General features: G+C 37.2%; 2 protein-coding genes across 2 annotated transcripts; one reads left to right on the top strand and one right to left on the bottom strand.

Moving 5' to 3' along the window:
• The first annotated feature begins 1 nt into the window (after position 1).
• slc5a2 (solute carrier family 5 member 2) lies at positions 2 to 6,590 on the top strand. The gene is made up of 14 exons (XM_084126889.1): positions 2 to 31; positions 184 to 288; positions 373 to 432; positions 540 to 644; positions 760 to 865; positions 1,111 to 1,191; positions 2,284 to 2,513; positions 2,598 to 2,733; positions 2,828 to 2,935; positions 3,065 to 3,215; positions 4,408 to 4,576; positions 4,682 to 4,897; positions 5,431 to 5,566; positions 6,250 to 6,590. The coding sequence occupies exons 1-14, from the start codon at positions 17 to 19 to the stop codon at positions 6,462 to 6,464; spliced, it is 1,833 nt and encodes a 610-aa protein (XP_083983015.1). The 5' UTR covers positions 2 to 16; the 3' UTR covers positions 6,465 to 6,590.
• Positions 6,591 to 7,513: 923 nt separating this feature from the next.
• fbxo46 (F-box protein 46) lies at positions 7,514 to 18,221 on the bottom strand. The gene is made up of 2 exons (XM_084127093.1): positions 17,820 to 18,221; positions 7,514 to 10,533 (listed from the first exon to the last, which is right to left on the bottom strand). Exon 2 carries the CDS (start codon positions 10,414 to 10,416, stop codon positions 8,413 to 8,415), a length of 2,004 nt encoding a protein of 667 aa, XP_083983219.1. The 5' UTR covers positions 10,417 to 10,533; positions 17,820 to 18,221; the 3' UTR covers positions 7,514 to 8,412.
• Positions 18,222 to 18,289: the final 68 nt, after the last annotated feature.

Here is an 18,289-nt window from a genome sequence, read left to right as displayed (position 1 = left end):
TCTTGCAGGTCGGACCATGGTGTGGTGGCCTGTGAGTATGCCTACTAACTTTATTCAAATTAAATGTTTAGTTAAAAACTTAAATTAAAAAAAGTTTACTAAATAATGTAAAGATTTCAATGCTTATTTTAAAGCTTGTTTACTTTTTCCGTGTATTTATTTCCGCTCACATCACACACAAAGGTGGGAACGTCTCTTTTTGCGAGCAACATTGGCAGTGGTCATTTTGTTGGCCTTGCAGGAACAGCAGCTGCAAGTGGAATAGCTGTTGGGGGGTTTGAATGGAACGTAAGCTGGACATTTTAATAAATAAGAATATTATCATTGGTGTAATTTGGATTAGATTGTAATTCCAATAATTTGTTTTTACAGGCATTATTTATTGTTTTGCTGTTGGGCTGGGTGTTCGTCCCTATTTATTTGACCGCAGGGGTATGTTCGTTTTGCATAGCAAGGGTATTTTAGATGACAAGTGTTTATTTGAATAATGTAAGTGAAAGAGACTTAATATACTTTCACTTCTTTTTTTTTTTCAAAAGGTGATTACAATGCCACAGTACCTCAAGAAAAGATTTGGAGGGTCTAGAATTAGCTTGTATCTCTCTGTCATTTCACTTTTCCTTTACATCTTCACAAAGATTTCTGTAAGTATAAAGTCATATCCAGACAATAGAAAAAACGATGTAGAATCATAATGAGCTGTTTTCCCACAAAGGGGCACCAACTCATCAATTTCTCCTCCTCGCTGCATGAACGTAGGTTGACATGTTCTCAGGAGCGGTTTTTATACAGCAGGCTCTTGGCTGGAATATCTATGTTGCAGTGATTGCTCTGCTCTGCATAACAGCACTCTATACTATCACAGGTAAAATCGGCTACTGATCCATCTCATTTCATTAGCAGACACTTACATCCCAAGTAATCAAAGACTACATTTTATCAGTTCGTGCATTGCCTGGGAATCAAACCCATGACCTTGGTGTTGGTACAGCGACACTAATGTAACGACACTATACTAATGTTGATACTGAATAGCATTTTAGGAACAAATTATCTATTGAGCTCCGTCCATTTGTTGAGGCCCGCAAATGACATGCAATGCCTCTGTAGGAGGACTGGCTGCGCTGATGTATACAGATACTGTCCAGACCTTTGTTATCATTGCTGGAGCCTTCGTCCTCATGGGATTCTGTAAGTACCAACTGCATGGAGTTCAAAATCCATTCATCCTTATTACTTGATGACGCTTTACATATTAGTCAATGTCATATTCCTGAAGAAAGACAGCACATGCACTTCTTGATGGTTGTTTTTTTCTGAGTTAAACATCAACTAAGTTTAAGCACCATTCCACCCCTAACCAACACAATCCCCCTGCCCCCACCCAATGTTTTTTTGTTTTTTTCTTTCTTTCTTTTAAAAACCTTGCTACGTATATACTGTGGTAGCCCTACTGTTGGTTTGATTGATTGCTTCTAATGTTCTCCTCATTTGTAAGTCGCTTTGGATTAAACATCTTCTAAATGATTAAATGTCGCCTTTGGCTTTTGGCTTTCTTAGTTGGGGACATTTAATATTCAGCAATATTATTGATCTGCCTGCATTGACACCATTATATGAGAACTGAACTGAGCTGGACGATGACATCACTGTTTTCTCCAGAGCGGCTGTATAGATAAATGAACTAAAGTAATAACTTTATTACAACAAAAATGAACCATCACTGAACATACTTAAGCTGGACTATGACACTATTTTCTTCTGTCCAGCCGAAACAAACTTTGTTTCATTATTTTCCTGTTATCACTGTAAAGCTGCTTGGAAATAATCTGTATTGTAAAAAGCACTATATAAATAAAGGTTACTTGACTTGATTTGACTTAAATGTAAAAACAATCCAAGAAAAGTCCATAAAATCACAGCCCAATGTACAGTGTTAATATGAAGGAATTTTCTGTGTTGATTTTTCTGTGTGTTTTATCCATATTTTGAATCAAAAGTTGTGTTTTAGGATTTAAAGAAATTGAAGTAGCACGGTTTAGACAACTTTTTAAAAGTGAAATATGTTGTTAAATATTCTTTTCACGCTTAAACACAATTGTTACAACACACCCGGAGATTAAAAAATAAATAAAATAATTGTGGTCAGATTTTGTGTTTCAAAATCATAATGTAGTCCTACCTCAGACATTCGCAAATGTAAAAAAATAAAAAAATACTTTACTTATATCAGTAAAGCTATGTTATAAACTGACCTTTGTGTTGTCTCCTACATGTCAACAGCCTTCTATGAAGTCGGAGGTTACAATGCTTTATTGGAGAAGTATAGTTTATCTTTACCATCTCAGAGGATTTCCCTATACCCTCTGAAATATAATATTTCTGAACATTGTTACACTCCACGAGAGGATGCCTTTCACTTGCTTAGGGATCCCACGACTGGGGACCTGCCATGGCCGGGTGTGTTATTTGGCATCGCAATTATTGGTAGCTGGTACTGGTGCACTGATCAGGTGAGGACAGTGTTTAAATAATTATAAATATATAACTCTGCCTTCTTTGCTCAATTTCTTCACATTACATATTGTATTCTGCAGGTAATTGTGCAGCGCTGTTTGGCTGCCCGCAGTCTGACGCATGTGAAGGCAGGATGTATATTGTGTGGTTACCTGAAACTGCTCCCTATGTTTCTCATGGTGTTTCCAGGCATGGTCAGCAGAGTGCTTTACCCTGGTATGTATTTTAATAGTATGAACATATTTAATACCACATGTCTTTATAATTACAATTTTGCTCAGAGAATATCAATAATAAAATCAATTTTCAGATGAAGTAGGTTGTGTGGAGCCAAGCATCTGTAAGGAAGTGTGTGGCACAGAGGTTGGCTGCTCCAACATTGCCTACCCCAAACTAGTGGTTTCTGTAATGCCAACAGGTGATTAACCAAATTTATTTTTCTGTGGTTTTTAATTATTATCCTTATACCTTTACAAAAATTAAGTTGTTTGGGTTACAATACATTTTTGCTCTCAATCCTATTTCTATGTAATCAATCCCTAAACAGGTCTCAGAGGTTTAATGCTGGCAGTTATGTTAGCAGCTCTCATGAGCTCACTAGCATCTATCTTCAACAGCAGCAGCACCTTGTTCACCATGGACATTTGGACTCGTATCCGGCCTCAAGCTAGAGATAAAGAGCTTATGGTTGTTGGAAGGTTTGGAGCCATTCACTTTATGTTAAATCACACTAATTAATGACTTATTCACAGCCAAGATCTGCCTGTGTAAAAATGCTGGGTTGTTTTAACCCAATTTTGGGTCAAATATGGACAAACCCCAAATTTGGGTTAAAAATGTAATTTAAAAATTTAACCCAATGACTGGGTTTGTCCATATTTGACCCAAAGTTGGGTTGAAACAACCCAGCATTTTTTAGAGTGTCAAAATATACACTGTTTTAAAATTATACTTATAGAGCGAATTACATCATTACCAATAGTTCCTCAGCAGGACTTGTTCCAATTCCTAGTCTTTAACAATATAATTAATAGTCATTTTGAAAAATTGTGAAGAAAAAATGTTCAGAAAATAATTGTAATTTTTTTTTTACATCAATTGCATCAAGCAACTTTGCTATATCTTTGTTATCTCCTCAACACTCTCATTGGCAATTCATAACTTTCCTTTAGGTGAATTTGTGGCAAATTCTGCTTCTGCTTATACCTCATTGACAGTTGGGTTTAAGGTTGGACTTTCACGCTTACTTTTTTCTCTCCAAATTTTCCAAAGAATTTGCCACCAATTCGCCAAAGCATAAAAAAAAAGAAACGTTCTCTCGTGAGATTGGGTTAGCTATCTCTTGTTTTTCTTTTTAAATGGAACCTACTAAAATAAGATCAATTCTTGATCATTTCCAACCCTACTCCTAAATTCCAACAAATGTGGGAACTTCTAAGAAGGACAGGACAAATATTAAATTATTAATTCAAATAATTAATTAACACTTTACAACAAGGTCTCATTAACTAACATTAACAATGAGCAATACATTATGTTACAGTATTTATTCATCTTTGTTAACCTTAGCTAATAAAAGTATAACTGTTCATTGTTTGGTCATGTTACTTCACAGTGCATTAACTAATGTTAACAAATACAACTTTTGATTTTAATAATGTATTAGTTAATGTTGAAATTAGCATTAAGATTAATAAATGCTGTAGAAATGCAGTTCATTATTAGTTCATGTTAACTAATGTAGTTAACTAATAAATGAAACCTTATTGTAATGTTACCTTAATTACTATAAATATTAATTGTACTTTCAGTTTAACCTTAATGTCCAGCATATAACATTTCTTTCTACGATTTTCATGGACTGAACACATGTATCAACTTCTGTAACAGGGTGTGGGTACTCTGCATTGTCGCCATTAGCATTTGCTGGATCCCAGTTGTCCAGGCAGCCCAGAGTGGTCAGCTATTTGATTATATTCAATCTGTGACTAGTTACTTAGCTCCACCTATTGCAGCGGTCTTCTTCCTTGCCGTTTTTGTGAAGAGAGTCAATGAGTCAGTAAGTGTCTGCTTTGTACATATTTAGTCTTCATTAAATATAACATCATCTCTGCCTGCAACACAAATTTACCAAAAGCTTGCATCCTCACCTTTTGTTCCTTAGGGAGCTTTCTGGGGCCTGATGGGAGGACTGGTTATCGGTCTGTGTCGCATGGTACCCGAGTTTGCATATGGCTCTGGAAACTGCATCTATCCATCCAACTGCCCAAAACTTATATGTGGAGTTCATTACCTTTACTTTGCAGTGCTGCTCTTCTTCTGCACCACTATTCTAGTGCTGTTTGTAAGCTACAACACCCCACCCATAGAGGACAAACATGTAAGTTAATGAAGCTGTGTAATTATTGAATGGATTGATTGTGCTGTAATGTTTAATTATTTGTGCTGTGTAATAGTGTCAAATGAGTTTCTCCTTAAAGGAATAGTTCACTTCAAAATGAAAATTCTGTTATCATTTAGTCACCCTCAAGTTGTTTCAAACCTGTATGAATTTATTTCTTCTGCTGAACACAAAAGAAAATATTCTGAAGAATGTCAGCAAACAGACAGTTGATGGACCCCATTGACTTCCATAGTATTTTTTTTCCTACTATGGAAGTCAATGGGGCTCATCAACTGTTTGGTTACAGACATTCTTCAAAATATCTTCTTTTCTGTTCAGCAGAAGAAATAAATTCATACAGGTCTGAAACAACTTGTGGGTGAGTAAATGATGACAGAATTTTCATTTTGAAGTGAACTAATCCTTAAAGGGGATTATGAAAGATTTCTAACCCAAGTAGTTTTATCAACTGCTGAAACTGTTTAAAATGACTTCGTATTCATAACATTTACCTTGCTCTCTTTGCCAAGCTCCATCGCCTTGTCTTTACCTTGCGCTATTCTAAAGAAGAAAGGGTCGATCTGGACTGGGAAGAGGAGGAACGAGGAAGGAATGCACGAAGAGGGGCAGATGAAAAGGAAAAGGTCGTAACTGATGAGAATCAAAGTAAGATGACGTTGCATCATTTATTTTAGAGAAATTAACATTTGTAGATAAAATGTATATTTTTAATGCGTGTTGGTCAGGGGTGTCCAATCCTGCTCCTGGAGGGCCATTATCAGGCTTTATCAGAGTTATCAGAGTTCAGCTTCAATCCTAATTAAACACACCTGAAAAATCTAATCACGGTCTTCGGTTGCATTCGAAATCGCATACATCCCTACTACTGTATATAGTATAGGTGAAAAACAGAATGTGACTGACAAAAGAGGTATGTCCGAATTCACAGTACTCGGATAACCTACTATTTCCGGCGAGATTCTTAAGTGTGCATTCGATGAACACTTTACTATCCCATGAGGCAACTGAAGAGGATTTGTGAATGGCATTGAAGTGACACAACTGACTCTGTTAAGTCACATGATAATGACAGAATGGCGAATGTAGTAAAACTAGATTACATACACACACACTCTTACTATATCAAACATACTTTTTTTAAAAGGTCACGAAGTAATTACTTATTCAAAATAAGTACCTACTAGTATGTGATTTTGGACACAGCCTTCCAGTCAAATGTGTTGGGGAAGGATGGAGCAAAACTTTGGCCAAAAGCAGGATTGGATACCCCTGGTATGGTGTGTATGTATATATGTATATATATAAAATATCTTTACTCTCTGCCATAGTTGAACATGGTGACCGATCCATAATGATGAAGATTATTGGCTGGGTTTGTGGCATAAGTGATGCTCAGGCTCCAGAGCCTACAGAGGAGGAAGTGGCAGAAGCATCAAAACAATTACCTGACATAAGTGAAGACCCACTTTGGAAGTATATAGTCAATGCTAATGCACTAATAATGATGACTGTGGCTGTTTTTTGTTGGGGTTACTATGCATGAGGGGAAAATACTGACCATAAGACAAATCAGTGTTTTCCTACCCTGGTCTTAGAGTCTCCCTAATCAAATACAAATGATTCAGCTCATCAGTTTGTTACTAGAGATACCTGAAATAAGTGCCAGATAAGGAAGACATCTAAGTGTGTACTGATAAGTGTACTCCAGGACCAAGGTTGGGAAACACTGATTTAAATCTTTAAATTTTCACATGTCTACAGAATCTGTTAATGACTAACATCTACCTGATACAATGTGTGAAAACAGTACTTTAAATGATCACTGAAAATGCAATAAAATAATTGAATAAATTGTTTAGTTAAAAAAAGAGAGAACAATAATGCTGACACTGTCAGACAAGATACCTCATGTTTAAGTGTCACTGAAATAAATAAAAAGCTTTGATTTTTTTCAAAGTTAATAGAACAACTTTTTTCTTTTTTAATAAGTTCCTATATACACATAAAAGATGTACTATGGAAGATATTAAGTAAAAATGAACAATTCCAATAAGTAGGCTAGTACCAAAGCACAACAGAGCGCCTTCCCAAGTAACAATTTTATATTTTAACCACAGATGGCAATAGAGAGCAAAAAGTTTCAAAGTGCACCTTTTATTAAAGGGATAGTTCACCCAGAAATGAAAATGGTCATCATTTACTCACCCTCAAGTTGTTCCAAACCTGTATGAGTTTCTTTCTGTTGAACACAAAATATATTTTGAAGAATGTTGGTAACCAGACAGTTGACGGTGGCCATTGACTTCAATAGAAAATGTCTGGTTACCACCATTCTTCAAAATATCTTGTTTTGTGTTTAACAGAAGAAAGAAACTTGTACAGGTTTGGAACAATTTGAGGGTTAATAAATGACAGAATTAAAATTTTTGGGTGAACTATCCCTTTAAGACCATATCCAAAACAAATAAAAACCATGTACATTGCAGAAAACAAAAAAGTAACAAAAAAAATAATTTAAATAAATTGATTATTTACAAACAAAACAAATATTTCACTGTTGAAGTACCAAGAAAACACATGATATCACAGACACCAGTTTTAAATATCTTTTATTCATTTTAGAGGCAAAAATTCCCAATAGCAGATTGACGGTGAAACCTAGAACGGTCTCCCAAACCAGAGGGATCAGCATCAATGTTTTTTGTTTGTAAGATTTCACAGACTGGTGGAATGAGCAGAACGAACAGGGTTAAGGCTAGAATCAGGTTGAGTTGTCCTGTTCTTTGTTGTTCTTTCAGCCACATGAAGCTAATTACTGCTTTGGCAAAAGCTTCCTTTGCCAACAAGCACAGAGACAGCCTGGCAGGCAAAGAGATAGGTAAGAGGAAAGGTTTGGTCAAGAAATAAAGACTGATTTCATAAATCAATTTGAAGGAGGGGAAAAATGAAGTCCAACAACAACAAAAAAAATATTATTCACTCACATTCACACAAAACAGAAAAATCTAACAAGCAGTCAAACTGTTGATTACAAAGTGACATCAGGGATTTGGATTTGTAAAGTGACATCATTCTGCACGCTTTTGACCAAAGTGACAGCAAATTAAACTTGACAACAACCTCTGACATTATACTCGCAGTCCTTTGTCTAGCCTGCAGATTTTTTTATAAGGTTGGGGTCAGAATCAGAGCTTGTCTTGGAAGATTGCCAAGCCGTGAGAATTTCTAACCAATTAAAGTACATGTGAAGACTAGTCCCATGCAGCAGACAACTCATTTAACCAGCATTGGTTTTCAAATTTCAAAACATTGGTCTGCTAATGTAGGGACCGAGAATTAAGTATGGTGCACTGATAAGAACTGATACTGACAATGATAGCAAGGTTAACAAGATAAGATAGGAGAGGCGAGCGCAACCATAAATAGTACAGTGGCATGAGGTTTCAGTAGAGCAAAAGCAGGGAGAGAAAGGATAACCCTGACTCAATCCTTTACCTCCCATCGTCTCTTTTGGTGCGGGCCTGAACCAGCTCGCATGGCTGTACCCAGTTGTTATCATGTAGCCCAACTCGACAGCCAGGTGTGTCCTTATCTGTGCGCCGACAACACATCCAGTAGGAACGTCCATAAGGCAAGTCATGGTGGTAAGGTTTAGGGTGCCAGCGGCAGAGCGATACATCTCCCCGCTCATACTGCCGCTTGCACTGCTTGCAAGGGTCATCACGGTACAACGGGTCCTGGTTCCAGCGAGAGTCTGTAGCACGCACGCCGTAGGTCTCGATCAGGGTCTTGAAATCATGGCAGGTGCATTTGAGTGCTGCTAGCGAATGGGTGGGCAGGTAGCTGAAAATATTGACCATAATGTGGTCCGGAAGCAAAAGCATGTATTGCCGTGGTTCCAGAAGGCGCTGGATCTGAAAGCGAATCTCAAGGAAGTCATGGGAGACATGTCGGTAGAGGCGGCACAACGGAGGATCAGAACAATCATCCACAGTTGTCAGTGGGGAGTCTGGCCTCTCGACAGTAGACCCCACTTGCCCATTATTGTTTGCACAGTCTAAAGACAGCATCCCACTGTTTACTGTTGAACAACTCTCATCTTCAGTAGATGGTGACTGCAGAAAGAACAGCTGGCCAGGAGGTGGATCCTCTGAGGATTCAGTTGAATTAGCCCCATTAGTCATAGCAAAACATACAGTCTCTTCTTGAACATTCTCAGTGCTGTCCTTCCCATAGAAGACACATTGGTCTACTGCACCCGTGACCACAACCTCAACGTGGAAGCCGGTCACCCGCTCTCGAGTCACCGCTGCCTTCTCTCCTGAGGCAGAGTCCTGGTTAGGATCTGACGTTGTGGAGGGAGGCCTGTCGTTGATACCTTCCCCAAGTGGATCGGCCTTTGGTGAGCCAGCAAGGAGGGCACCTGGATCTCGAGATGAGGGACTAACCAGTTGGTAGAGGTCACAAGTGATCTTTTCTTTGCCTCTAGCTCCTGCTTGCCCCCCTCCGACTCCACAACTCATAAACATGCATTTGGGGCGGCCAACAGGCTCAGACTGGGTGCGAGGGTCCAAACTGGACACTCGAAAAGCAATCCGTACTTCCCCTCGTCCATGGCTTGGAGCACCACCCATAGACTCACCAGTGTGAATGCTGTCTATTCCTGAACCATTAAGTTCAGGCCGCAAAGTTGTACTGTCAAGATTCTGCTGCCGAGATTCAAACTGTGCAACAGCCTGAGCAACCCGTCGGGATTCCTGCTGTTGCTGCAGCAAATCAAAGTCACTTTGAGAAGTTGGTGCAGATGAAGGGGGTTCTGAGAGGATTACAACAGGTTTCTGATGGACTGTATAAGGACTAGTTTGTCCTTGCGCTACCATACCTTGAAGTGCCAAGGCTGTACGCTGTTCTACAAGGGCAACCATTTCGGCCACAGAGAGCAGATCTGTCTCACTAACTCCAACACCATCCTCCCCCAAGTTGGATTCTGTGGGTACATCAACGGTAACATTTTGAGCTCTAGTGGGAGGGTCATAAGAGGAACAGCGACGACGCCGCTTGGCCTTGGTACAATCGGTAGCCCAGTTTCCCTTGACTTTCATGGCACTAGGCCTGGGAATTCCAGCACCATTACACTGGTGAGCTACAAAGAAGGCAATTTTCTCCTTGGTGTTGCCTGGTTTGATGACATACCAGGTATCAAGCAGTACCCTGCCATCCTCCATCTGAGAATTCGGAGAGGGTGGTGCAGGTAGTGGTGGAACCAGAAGGGTAGATGAAGCAGCTGGTGGGGTGTTTTCAGTGCCAACATCCTCATCTTGCTCCTCACCGACTACATGGGTCTCTAATGTTGTAAGCCCCGAATCGTCAGCCTTGCAGTGGGTGGTAGTTGTTCCATTACGAATTGTACCATTGCTGTACGGCTTATTCTGGGAGTAGGTGCCAAAGGGGCGTGGGCACCACAGCCGGATGTGGGAAAAGGTGTCACGGTTCATTATGAGCCCATGGGGAGCATACCTGCCTCTATACTGGGCAGCTACTTTGCATTTCACCACTCATCTTCACTTTTCAGGTCTGCATGTTCCAGCTGGACAGATTACTCCATCTGAGGACTAAGAGAAAAAGAGGCAAGACTTAGTTTCACTCAATTCATGTAAAACTGTTAAAATGTCTTAATCAGAATTACAACAATAGAGTAGTGAATCATCTGAAATGAATGTGAACACCAACTTGCCTAAAAAAAAAGGCTACATTATATATGATGAATATTGTATTGAGGAGCTAAATCTGATATCAGACATCTTATTTAAGCCACTATGTTGAGAATCGAGGATCCCGTTGAGTACATGTTGTCTTTATTGTGGTTTACTTTATGTAAAGTTTCAGTGTCACAGCTTTTTACAACCAGCCTGTTAATAAGACTGGGCTGGGCTGACAGACTACAATCAATTCTATTAACTTAATCACTGATACAAATGTCAGTGGATTTTATTAGTCAACTAAATTGATTAATCATTCCTGCTTACAGGAACAGTACTGGTGTTGCTGCTGGTGTATCTGTAATCTCTACTAGAAGGAAGCTATACTTGGAGAACTGAAAAATTCCAATCAATAAAGAGTGAAAATTCAGGAATCAGGAATTTTGCTTTCAATATTGAGTCAAGTCTAATTCCTTTTGTTAAATGTAGTTGTTTAACACTTAGGCTAAAACCTTTTATTAAACTGGATCTTTCCGATCCCATTGCATTCCAACACGTGGTACACAATTACATAATCAGTGTAGGTCAGTCTTTTCATTCTGGGTGGCTCTGTACAAAACTCATTCTTTTCTGTGGCCATTAATTAGCAGAAGAGCTTATACATTCTGAACAAGACATACAACAAAAATCCTTTGCCAGGAGAGAGAATGCTATAGTAGAGGAGGACAATCTTAAGTGTTATACTATAGGTCTGTTAAAATTAAACATTGCTTTGCTAGTCTCTTTAATAAACTAAAATAATATTGTGACACATATAACTGGATATAGAATGAGAAGCCTTGTTTCTAACCATACTGTATGCAACATTTTAAAAGACCTTGAAAATCACAATGTTAATGGGTATAGCCTTCTGAAAATCTTTCAAGCTGCTATTTTTAGTCCACAATGCATTTCAAAAGCATTTTTATATTGCATATTATGAAAGATGACACTACATGCCTGCTATGAATGAATATGGGTCAATGACAAACAAAACTTCAAAAAAGTTGTAAAATTGATGTAATACATATTTTCCAGTCAGGAACAAAACAAGTTTCAATTGCATTTTGCAAGTTTAAAAGACTGATTGATATCAAAAAGTATACCAGTAAATGCATTCAATACAATAACTATTCACAATCAACCATTTTCAGCCATTTGTTCACTTTGACCAATTATTTGTTGGTTTAAATCCAGAATTTATATGGTTGTACCACCAAATGAATATCAGTTGTGCCACCTGACCTGACACATTAATAATGACAGGAAAAATGCTGAATACTGGACTTTTTATTTATTTATTTATTTTATTTTGATTACATTTCAAGTACATATAAAAGTGTTTTAGTCAAAAGGCTCTATTGAAATAAAAGTAGTAAATTGATCAAAAACAGAATAAAACACGACATCGCATTCAGAACGTAGGAACTGGAACAGGCTACAGTGCAATAGATAAGGTTAGATACACTGTAATAAATTGTGATTGAATAACAACTAAGTATTTTTTATATTGATACAAAAATAATCATCAGCTTGATAATCAAGTCAGCTGAGAATTTTAAAATAAAATATCAAAAATGCATTCATCAAAATGTTTAAAACATTAAATGCATAGCAACTTTAATTGAACACTAGGCTATATAATAACTACTAAAGATTCGTCACCCTTTCTTTTTGCAAAAGATATGTTTCTCTTTCAGCCGGATCATTTTTTAATGTGCTCCCTGTGTCATGGAGAGTTCTCAGTCCTACTTTATATAGTCTTCAACTACAAATACAGTTAACTACCATCATGTATTAACATTTAAATTAAACGTACAGTATGGGATTTTTTCTCCACTAGGGGTCGCTAACCTATTTACAATAACAAAGGCGTAGTTTGATGACGCAACATTTGCTAAGAATTATGGATCTTGTCGTCAACGTCAAGCCGACCGATCTAATAATGTTTATGGATGACTGAATACATCGATGATTTTGTCATGACTATGATATGAAGCAGTTCGGGATTGCTAAGAGACAGCTATCAGCTCCAAACCGCTCCAAACGCGACGCGAGTCCCGCGGATATAAAAGGAATATGGACATTTCATTCTACCGAACTACACGCAGAATCACTACTCACAGGTCGGTTTATTAGACAAATTAAACTTGTGAGGTAACGCAGCGCTGTTTCACTTGGTCTAACATTACTCTAGCACACTAAACTGCATTTGAATGTGTTGAAATGTAACTTATGTGTTAGTTTGTCTGTATGAGACTAACGTTAGCAGTAACGTTAAGCTAGATCAACATTAGAATAACATACAGATCATATTCTGACATTTTATCATTGTTGAACTATATAACATTGATTCGTTTTATGTAAATGTGCTCACCGGTTTAATAAAGTACATGTAGGAGCGGTCGAAGTCTCGGACGTGGAGCTCTCGTTTATATACTGTCTATGGGAGCTCTCGGCATCTCGAAAACACCGCGCTGATATTGATTCTCGTTTTAGTTCTCCTTTTTTATCCAAAGTCTGCTTGCCATGGTCCATAATGTTTGAACGAAACAACAACAGCGTACAGATAGACATTGCGAACTACAGTGGTCCACGTCTGTCGTCTTGGTTACTATCAGAGGGCTCTGGTTCATAGCTCTGGTTACCATGGCAGCACGAGCGGAAACCAGGGACAGCGCGGATATGACGCCATTGACTGCGACATAACGGAAATAAAGACACGGTCCGTGTCTTCGAATTAAAATATTAATTTCTCTGGATTTAGAAGTTAATTGGAACTGTCGGGATAATGTAAATACACAACTTTAAAAAATATATAACATAGATATAGTGATTTTTTATATTTTTAAAGCAAAAAAAAAATACATATTGTGCCTTTAATAATTTGTTACAATGCACTTATTGTGTACATATACATGTTTTACATTTTACTCATAAAGAAAGGCCTGCATATAACATCTAGCCTATAATTACACTGTTGACTCTTCCCTTACCCCTTAACCCTAGCCTGGTTCTACCAGACTCTCGTACATTTCATTTGAACAGAGAGTCTGGCCTCTCTCCATTGACAAGCGTTAACTTCCTTGTAGGTGGGTACTCTGTTGAAGTTTAAAACTATTGGATCTGCCCAGAGTCACTCTGGATCTGCCATAACCAATCGCTAACCTTTGGTCGTGACATAACCCTACAACTCAAACTAACGCACGACATCAACGTCATCGTTCTCAGCCACTCCCTGTTCGCTGATTGGGCCGCCAAAAATTTGTCCGGAGAAAACCAAAGAATACACCACAATCCCAGACGTAGTACTGAAGGGAAATAAAATTGAGCGGAAGTACGCAGGAGGGCGGAGCCAGGCTACCTTAACCCTACCCATACCATCAAATGTGTCCTAACTAGGCATTTGACGGCATCAAATTTTCATGTTGTGATAATTGCTGAAGCTTTTATTACAGTATACAGTATTATCACGATATTGAAATAAGTTGCAAAAAAAAAAAAAAGTGTTGTCATACTATAACTTTTTTCTTATAACAAAAATAATTGAACATTAGCAATACACAAAAATGTATAAATGTATAACAGATTAAAGTGCAAAAGAATGATAGAGAACAATTGGCATCACTTTACAATAAGGTCTCATTAGTTAACATTAGTTAAAGCATTAACTAACATTACAATGAGCAATGGCTACATTTGTTACGGAAGTTAGCCTACAGAAGAAAAATACAACTGTTAGTTCATGTTAGTCAGTTAAATAATATGATTTTAATAGTGTTATTAAATGTTGAAATGTTTAAGATTAATAAATACTTTAGAAGTATATTTCATTGTCATATGTTTTTAAAACTAATTAATTAAATGATGTTAACTAATGGAGCCTTAATGCAAAGTGTGACCGAATAAAGAATCAAAACATTTTCAAACAATATCTCTAGGGCATGTTGTAGTCCAGATTAAAATGTAAATATGTTTAAGTTTGAAAATAAATAGCCCATTACAAGGCTCGAAATTCCGACCCTTTTGGTCGCATGTACTCCCGAAATTGTATCTGTGCGACCTCAAAATATATTTGGGAGCATTTGTGCGAGTGCAAAAATAAATGTTTCTCTACAAAACGTTTGCTAATTACTGCACAGTATGTGCCTGCTGTGAGCTGATCAGTCCACCGTTCCATCACAAAACCAATTAGACTTCAACTTTACACTGTTAACTTTAAAGCAGATTAGATTTAGGTTAGTTTATTAGCCGTCAAATCACTCCCTTTCACTGCGCACCGCTGTCACATGACAGGGAGATAACTAGCACACAAAATGTAAAGAGCTGAGGAGAGAAAGATTTTTTGAAGGGGCAAGTGAAAGAGAATTTTATGGACAAGTAGCCTGACTAAAACGTGAATAACAAAATAAATTTGAGCATTTTCAGTTGATTCCTATGGAAGCTCAACTTATGAATGCCCATGCGGCTGTGCGAATTTTACGTTCGCTTTCGAATTAGCGATTTCAAAGTGAGGTGCAACAGAGGGAAAAACTCCAACAGGACTAATTACTGGAGAGTAGCCGATTTGCAGTAGTCGATAATACGTTGCAGATTAGATCAGTCCCAAATGCAAGCACCTCAAATTTTAACTAGCACATTCTCAAAAAATGGTGGCAGTCCAGAGCCCTGCAAGATTGCGCTGTTGAGGCTCACGCAGTCTCTCGAGAAGAAATCGAAACAAATGAGCGCAGTACACACAAAGAAACTCAATTCAAAATGTTTTTATATTTATAACATATAATACATTTAAGAAACATCACACAACCAGGAGTGCTGTTTTCCTGAATACCATCACGATTGAAAATGTGACATCGATTTCATATATTACAAGTAAATCGGTCAGTCGCTTGTCTGGAAAAAATAGGATTTGTGTGTCGTTATTATACACTGTTCAGAAACAGAAAGTAGCGCAGATGCTTTGTTTATGGTGTTACCAGGTTAACTGCTGCATGTCTGCTGTTCCATCAGCGCCATCTGCTGTCAGAGAGTGAATGAGCATTTTCATTCAGTGCATCTCCTTCACTTGTTCCGCCATGCGCTGCTCATGCGTGTTGGGCTTGTTTACATCAAAGTGTGCACATTCCTCTTTGATACAGCGGTGTTGTGCATTTTAAACAATTAATGGGAAAAGTATTCTTAAATTTCATTCTAAAAATCTTAATTCGTAATAATTATTTGCGATATTTTGAAGTCCCCACGATAACAATATTCTGCATGTTCATTATCGTTATATATCGTATTACCTATTTTTCTTTATAGTGGCTTTTAAAATGATCATGAAAATAATTGAAAGTGTAAAACATTTTTAACTTATACATTATTTTGAATTTCTCATAATTAAAACATCAGCTTATAGTTTTCTAAGTCTGTTTCTTAGTCTGCTGATGGTTAGCCGGCATCTGATATTTTGGGGGGGTTAAGATCCCAAAACATAAAATAATATTAATTATTTGAATGTAGCCTACTTATAATTAATCCAAACTAAATAGGTTTTCTAGAATAAAGTGATACATGCCATTAATTTATTAAATTATTTTAAAAGGAAATAATGCAATTGGACACAAAAATATGCACCTCATGTCATTGACCCAAATGAGAAAACAGGTTTGCTAAACAAGGATAAATATTGAACAGTGTAGTTTTTAAGAATACAACAGAATAGTTTAATGTGTACTGTTCAAAAAGAGTTTAATTTTTATATCTGGCATGACAATAATAATTAAATACATGTCATTATATTTATGCAAACTTGTTTTGAAATCTAACTAGTACCACCTAATAGTCTTGTTGGTTGCTATTCTTTAGAAACTGAGCAAATGGCGCCAACTAAATAAATAAATAAAAGTCATGGTTCAGATCAATACACTATCTCATCTAATCTCCATTGCTCGGACAAACTCTTTATAAAAAAAAATAAAAAAAAACCTTCATGAATAAATAAAATCAAGAAAGTGGGAATTTAGTTAAACTGGTGAAAATGTAATTAGTTCATTTTCATTGAGAAATAATCTCATTATTGTTAGAAAAAGAAAAGAAAAAGGGGGGACAGAAAGATTTGATGACTCCAGCATGCTTCCAGGTAATCAGGACAAACAAAATGTTAAAAGACTTGTTAAACAAGTCAGTCGACGAGATGATTAACTCAGGAGTGATCAGGAGTGATTTGTATCTTATTTTCTAAATGCCAATTGTACCTTATAGAGTGAAATCGTTCTTTATCCGTTTAATGTTAATGACCATACATTTTTCGGTCTACTCTGGGAAAATCTTAGAAAACGGTCGGATTAATTTAAACCACTAAAAATTGATTGAACCATATCAACCGTTCACCAAAAGCAAATAACAAAAAGACAGCAAATATTCGCATTGGTGATGATTAACCTCGCAAAGATCTCAGTCCAAACAGAAAGATAATATAAGTGATTTCATATTTAATCCTACGGTACTCACAAATGATTTGTATATTATGTTGTCATGTATTGCATTCCCAGCTCTCCTCCTGTTCACTAGGCCTACTCAAGTTAATCCATGTCTTGTCTGAAGATAATCGCTTGGCATCTTCAGTGCTTTTAATTTCAATAAACACTCTGAACTCAAAATAGTAAGTAGTCGAAATAAAGACAATGCGTTTGGGATAATTTTACTTGAGGCAGTTAAAGCTAATCAAACTGACTAGCAGCTAACTGGCAATTGCAAACTATTAGCAAGCTTTAAAACATCTGAAAATGACCGAACCTCTCCAATTCAGTTTCAATTAACAATCATGTCAACCGAAATAATCGGTAGCAGTATAACTAACACTAGTATTTTCTCCACTAAAGGGAATGTGTATTACTGACGGTGTTATTTATCTGCGCCAGTGTGTAATTAGCATATGTTTAGCTAAGCTGTCTTCATGAAGTGCAAACCTCAGCTTGCTAACTTTTCTATTATACTTTCCTAACTTGGCTTATTTTAGTATTACGTAGTGGAAGTTCAGCGACTCTGTAGAATCAAATGTTTACATTTTTGACAGCCTTGAACGTTTTGAAACATTTCCACTTGATGTCACCATCAACAATAAATAATAAGCCAAGCTAAAACAGTAGCAGCTCTGCTAGAATTATGTCTCTGCTTACCTTCTTCTGAGACCAAATCTCCGCCGATTTCGCTCCGACAGCTTTACTTTTATAACCAAAAATGGCTATATTGTCGATTTAAACCAACAGTCATTCAAATTTTTCTCTGTGCTTTTAAAAACAAACAGAAATGTAAGCTGAGGTCGATGAGGGTTTGCAGGTAGACTGTTAGCATTTGCAAGCTAACTCGAAAATGAAGCAAAAATCCCAATATTCATCTGGCTTTATCAACTGTATATGTCTGTTTTGAACACAGTAATGTTTTGGTAAATACTGTGTCTAAAAAAAAATGGTCGTCTCTATTGTTTAACCAGAGTTTCGATACTATTTCACCAAAACAGAAATAGTTAGTAGGTCCTCGAAAAGCAATTGAGGAAGGCCATTTTGTTGACAAGCAGCTGCAAAACGCTTGTAGCCAATGGGGAGAGAAAGTTGATGGCATGCCCATATATGGATGTTCAGACTCCCCC

The sequence above is a fragment of the Abramis brama genome, assembly GCF_963993115.1.
Source record: "Abramis brama genome assembly, chromosome: 10".
NCBI lineage: Eukaryota > Metazoa > Chordata > Actinopteri > Cypriniformes > Leuciscidae > Abramis > Abramis brama.
This window is presented reverse-complemented; position numbering and strand designations above follow the sequence as displayed.

Excerpts from the sequence above, each read along its gene's own strand:
- slc5a2 (XM_084126889.1), top strand. Across the intron at positions 2,734-2,827 it reads CAGCAGAGTGCTTTACCCTG|ATGAAGTAGGTTGTGTGGAG; the intron begins GTATGTATTTTA and ends ATCAATTTTCAG. Across the intron at positions 3,216-4,407 it reads GAGCTTATGGTTGTTGGAAG|GGTGTGGGTACTCTGCATTG; the intron begins GTTTGGAGCCAT and ends CTTCTGTAACAG.
- fbxo46 (XM_084127093.1), bottom strand. The coding sequence starts at position 10,416 with ATGAACCGTGACACCTTTTCCCACATCCGGCTGTGGTGCCCACGCCCC.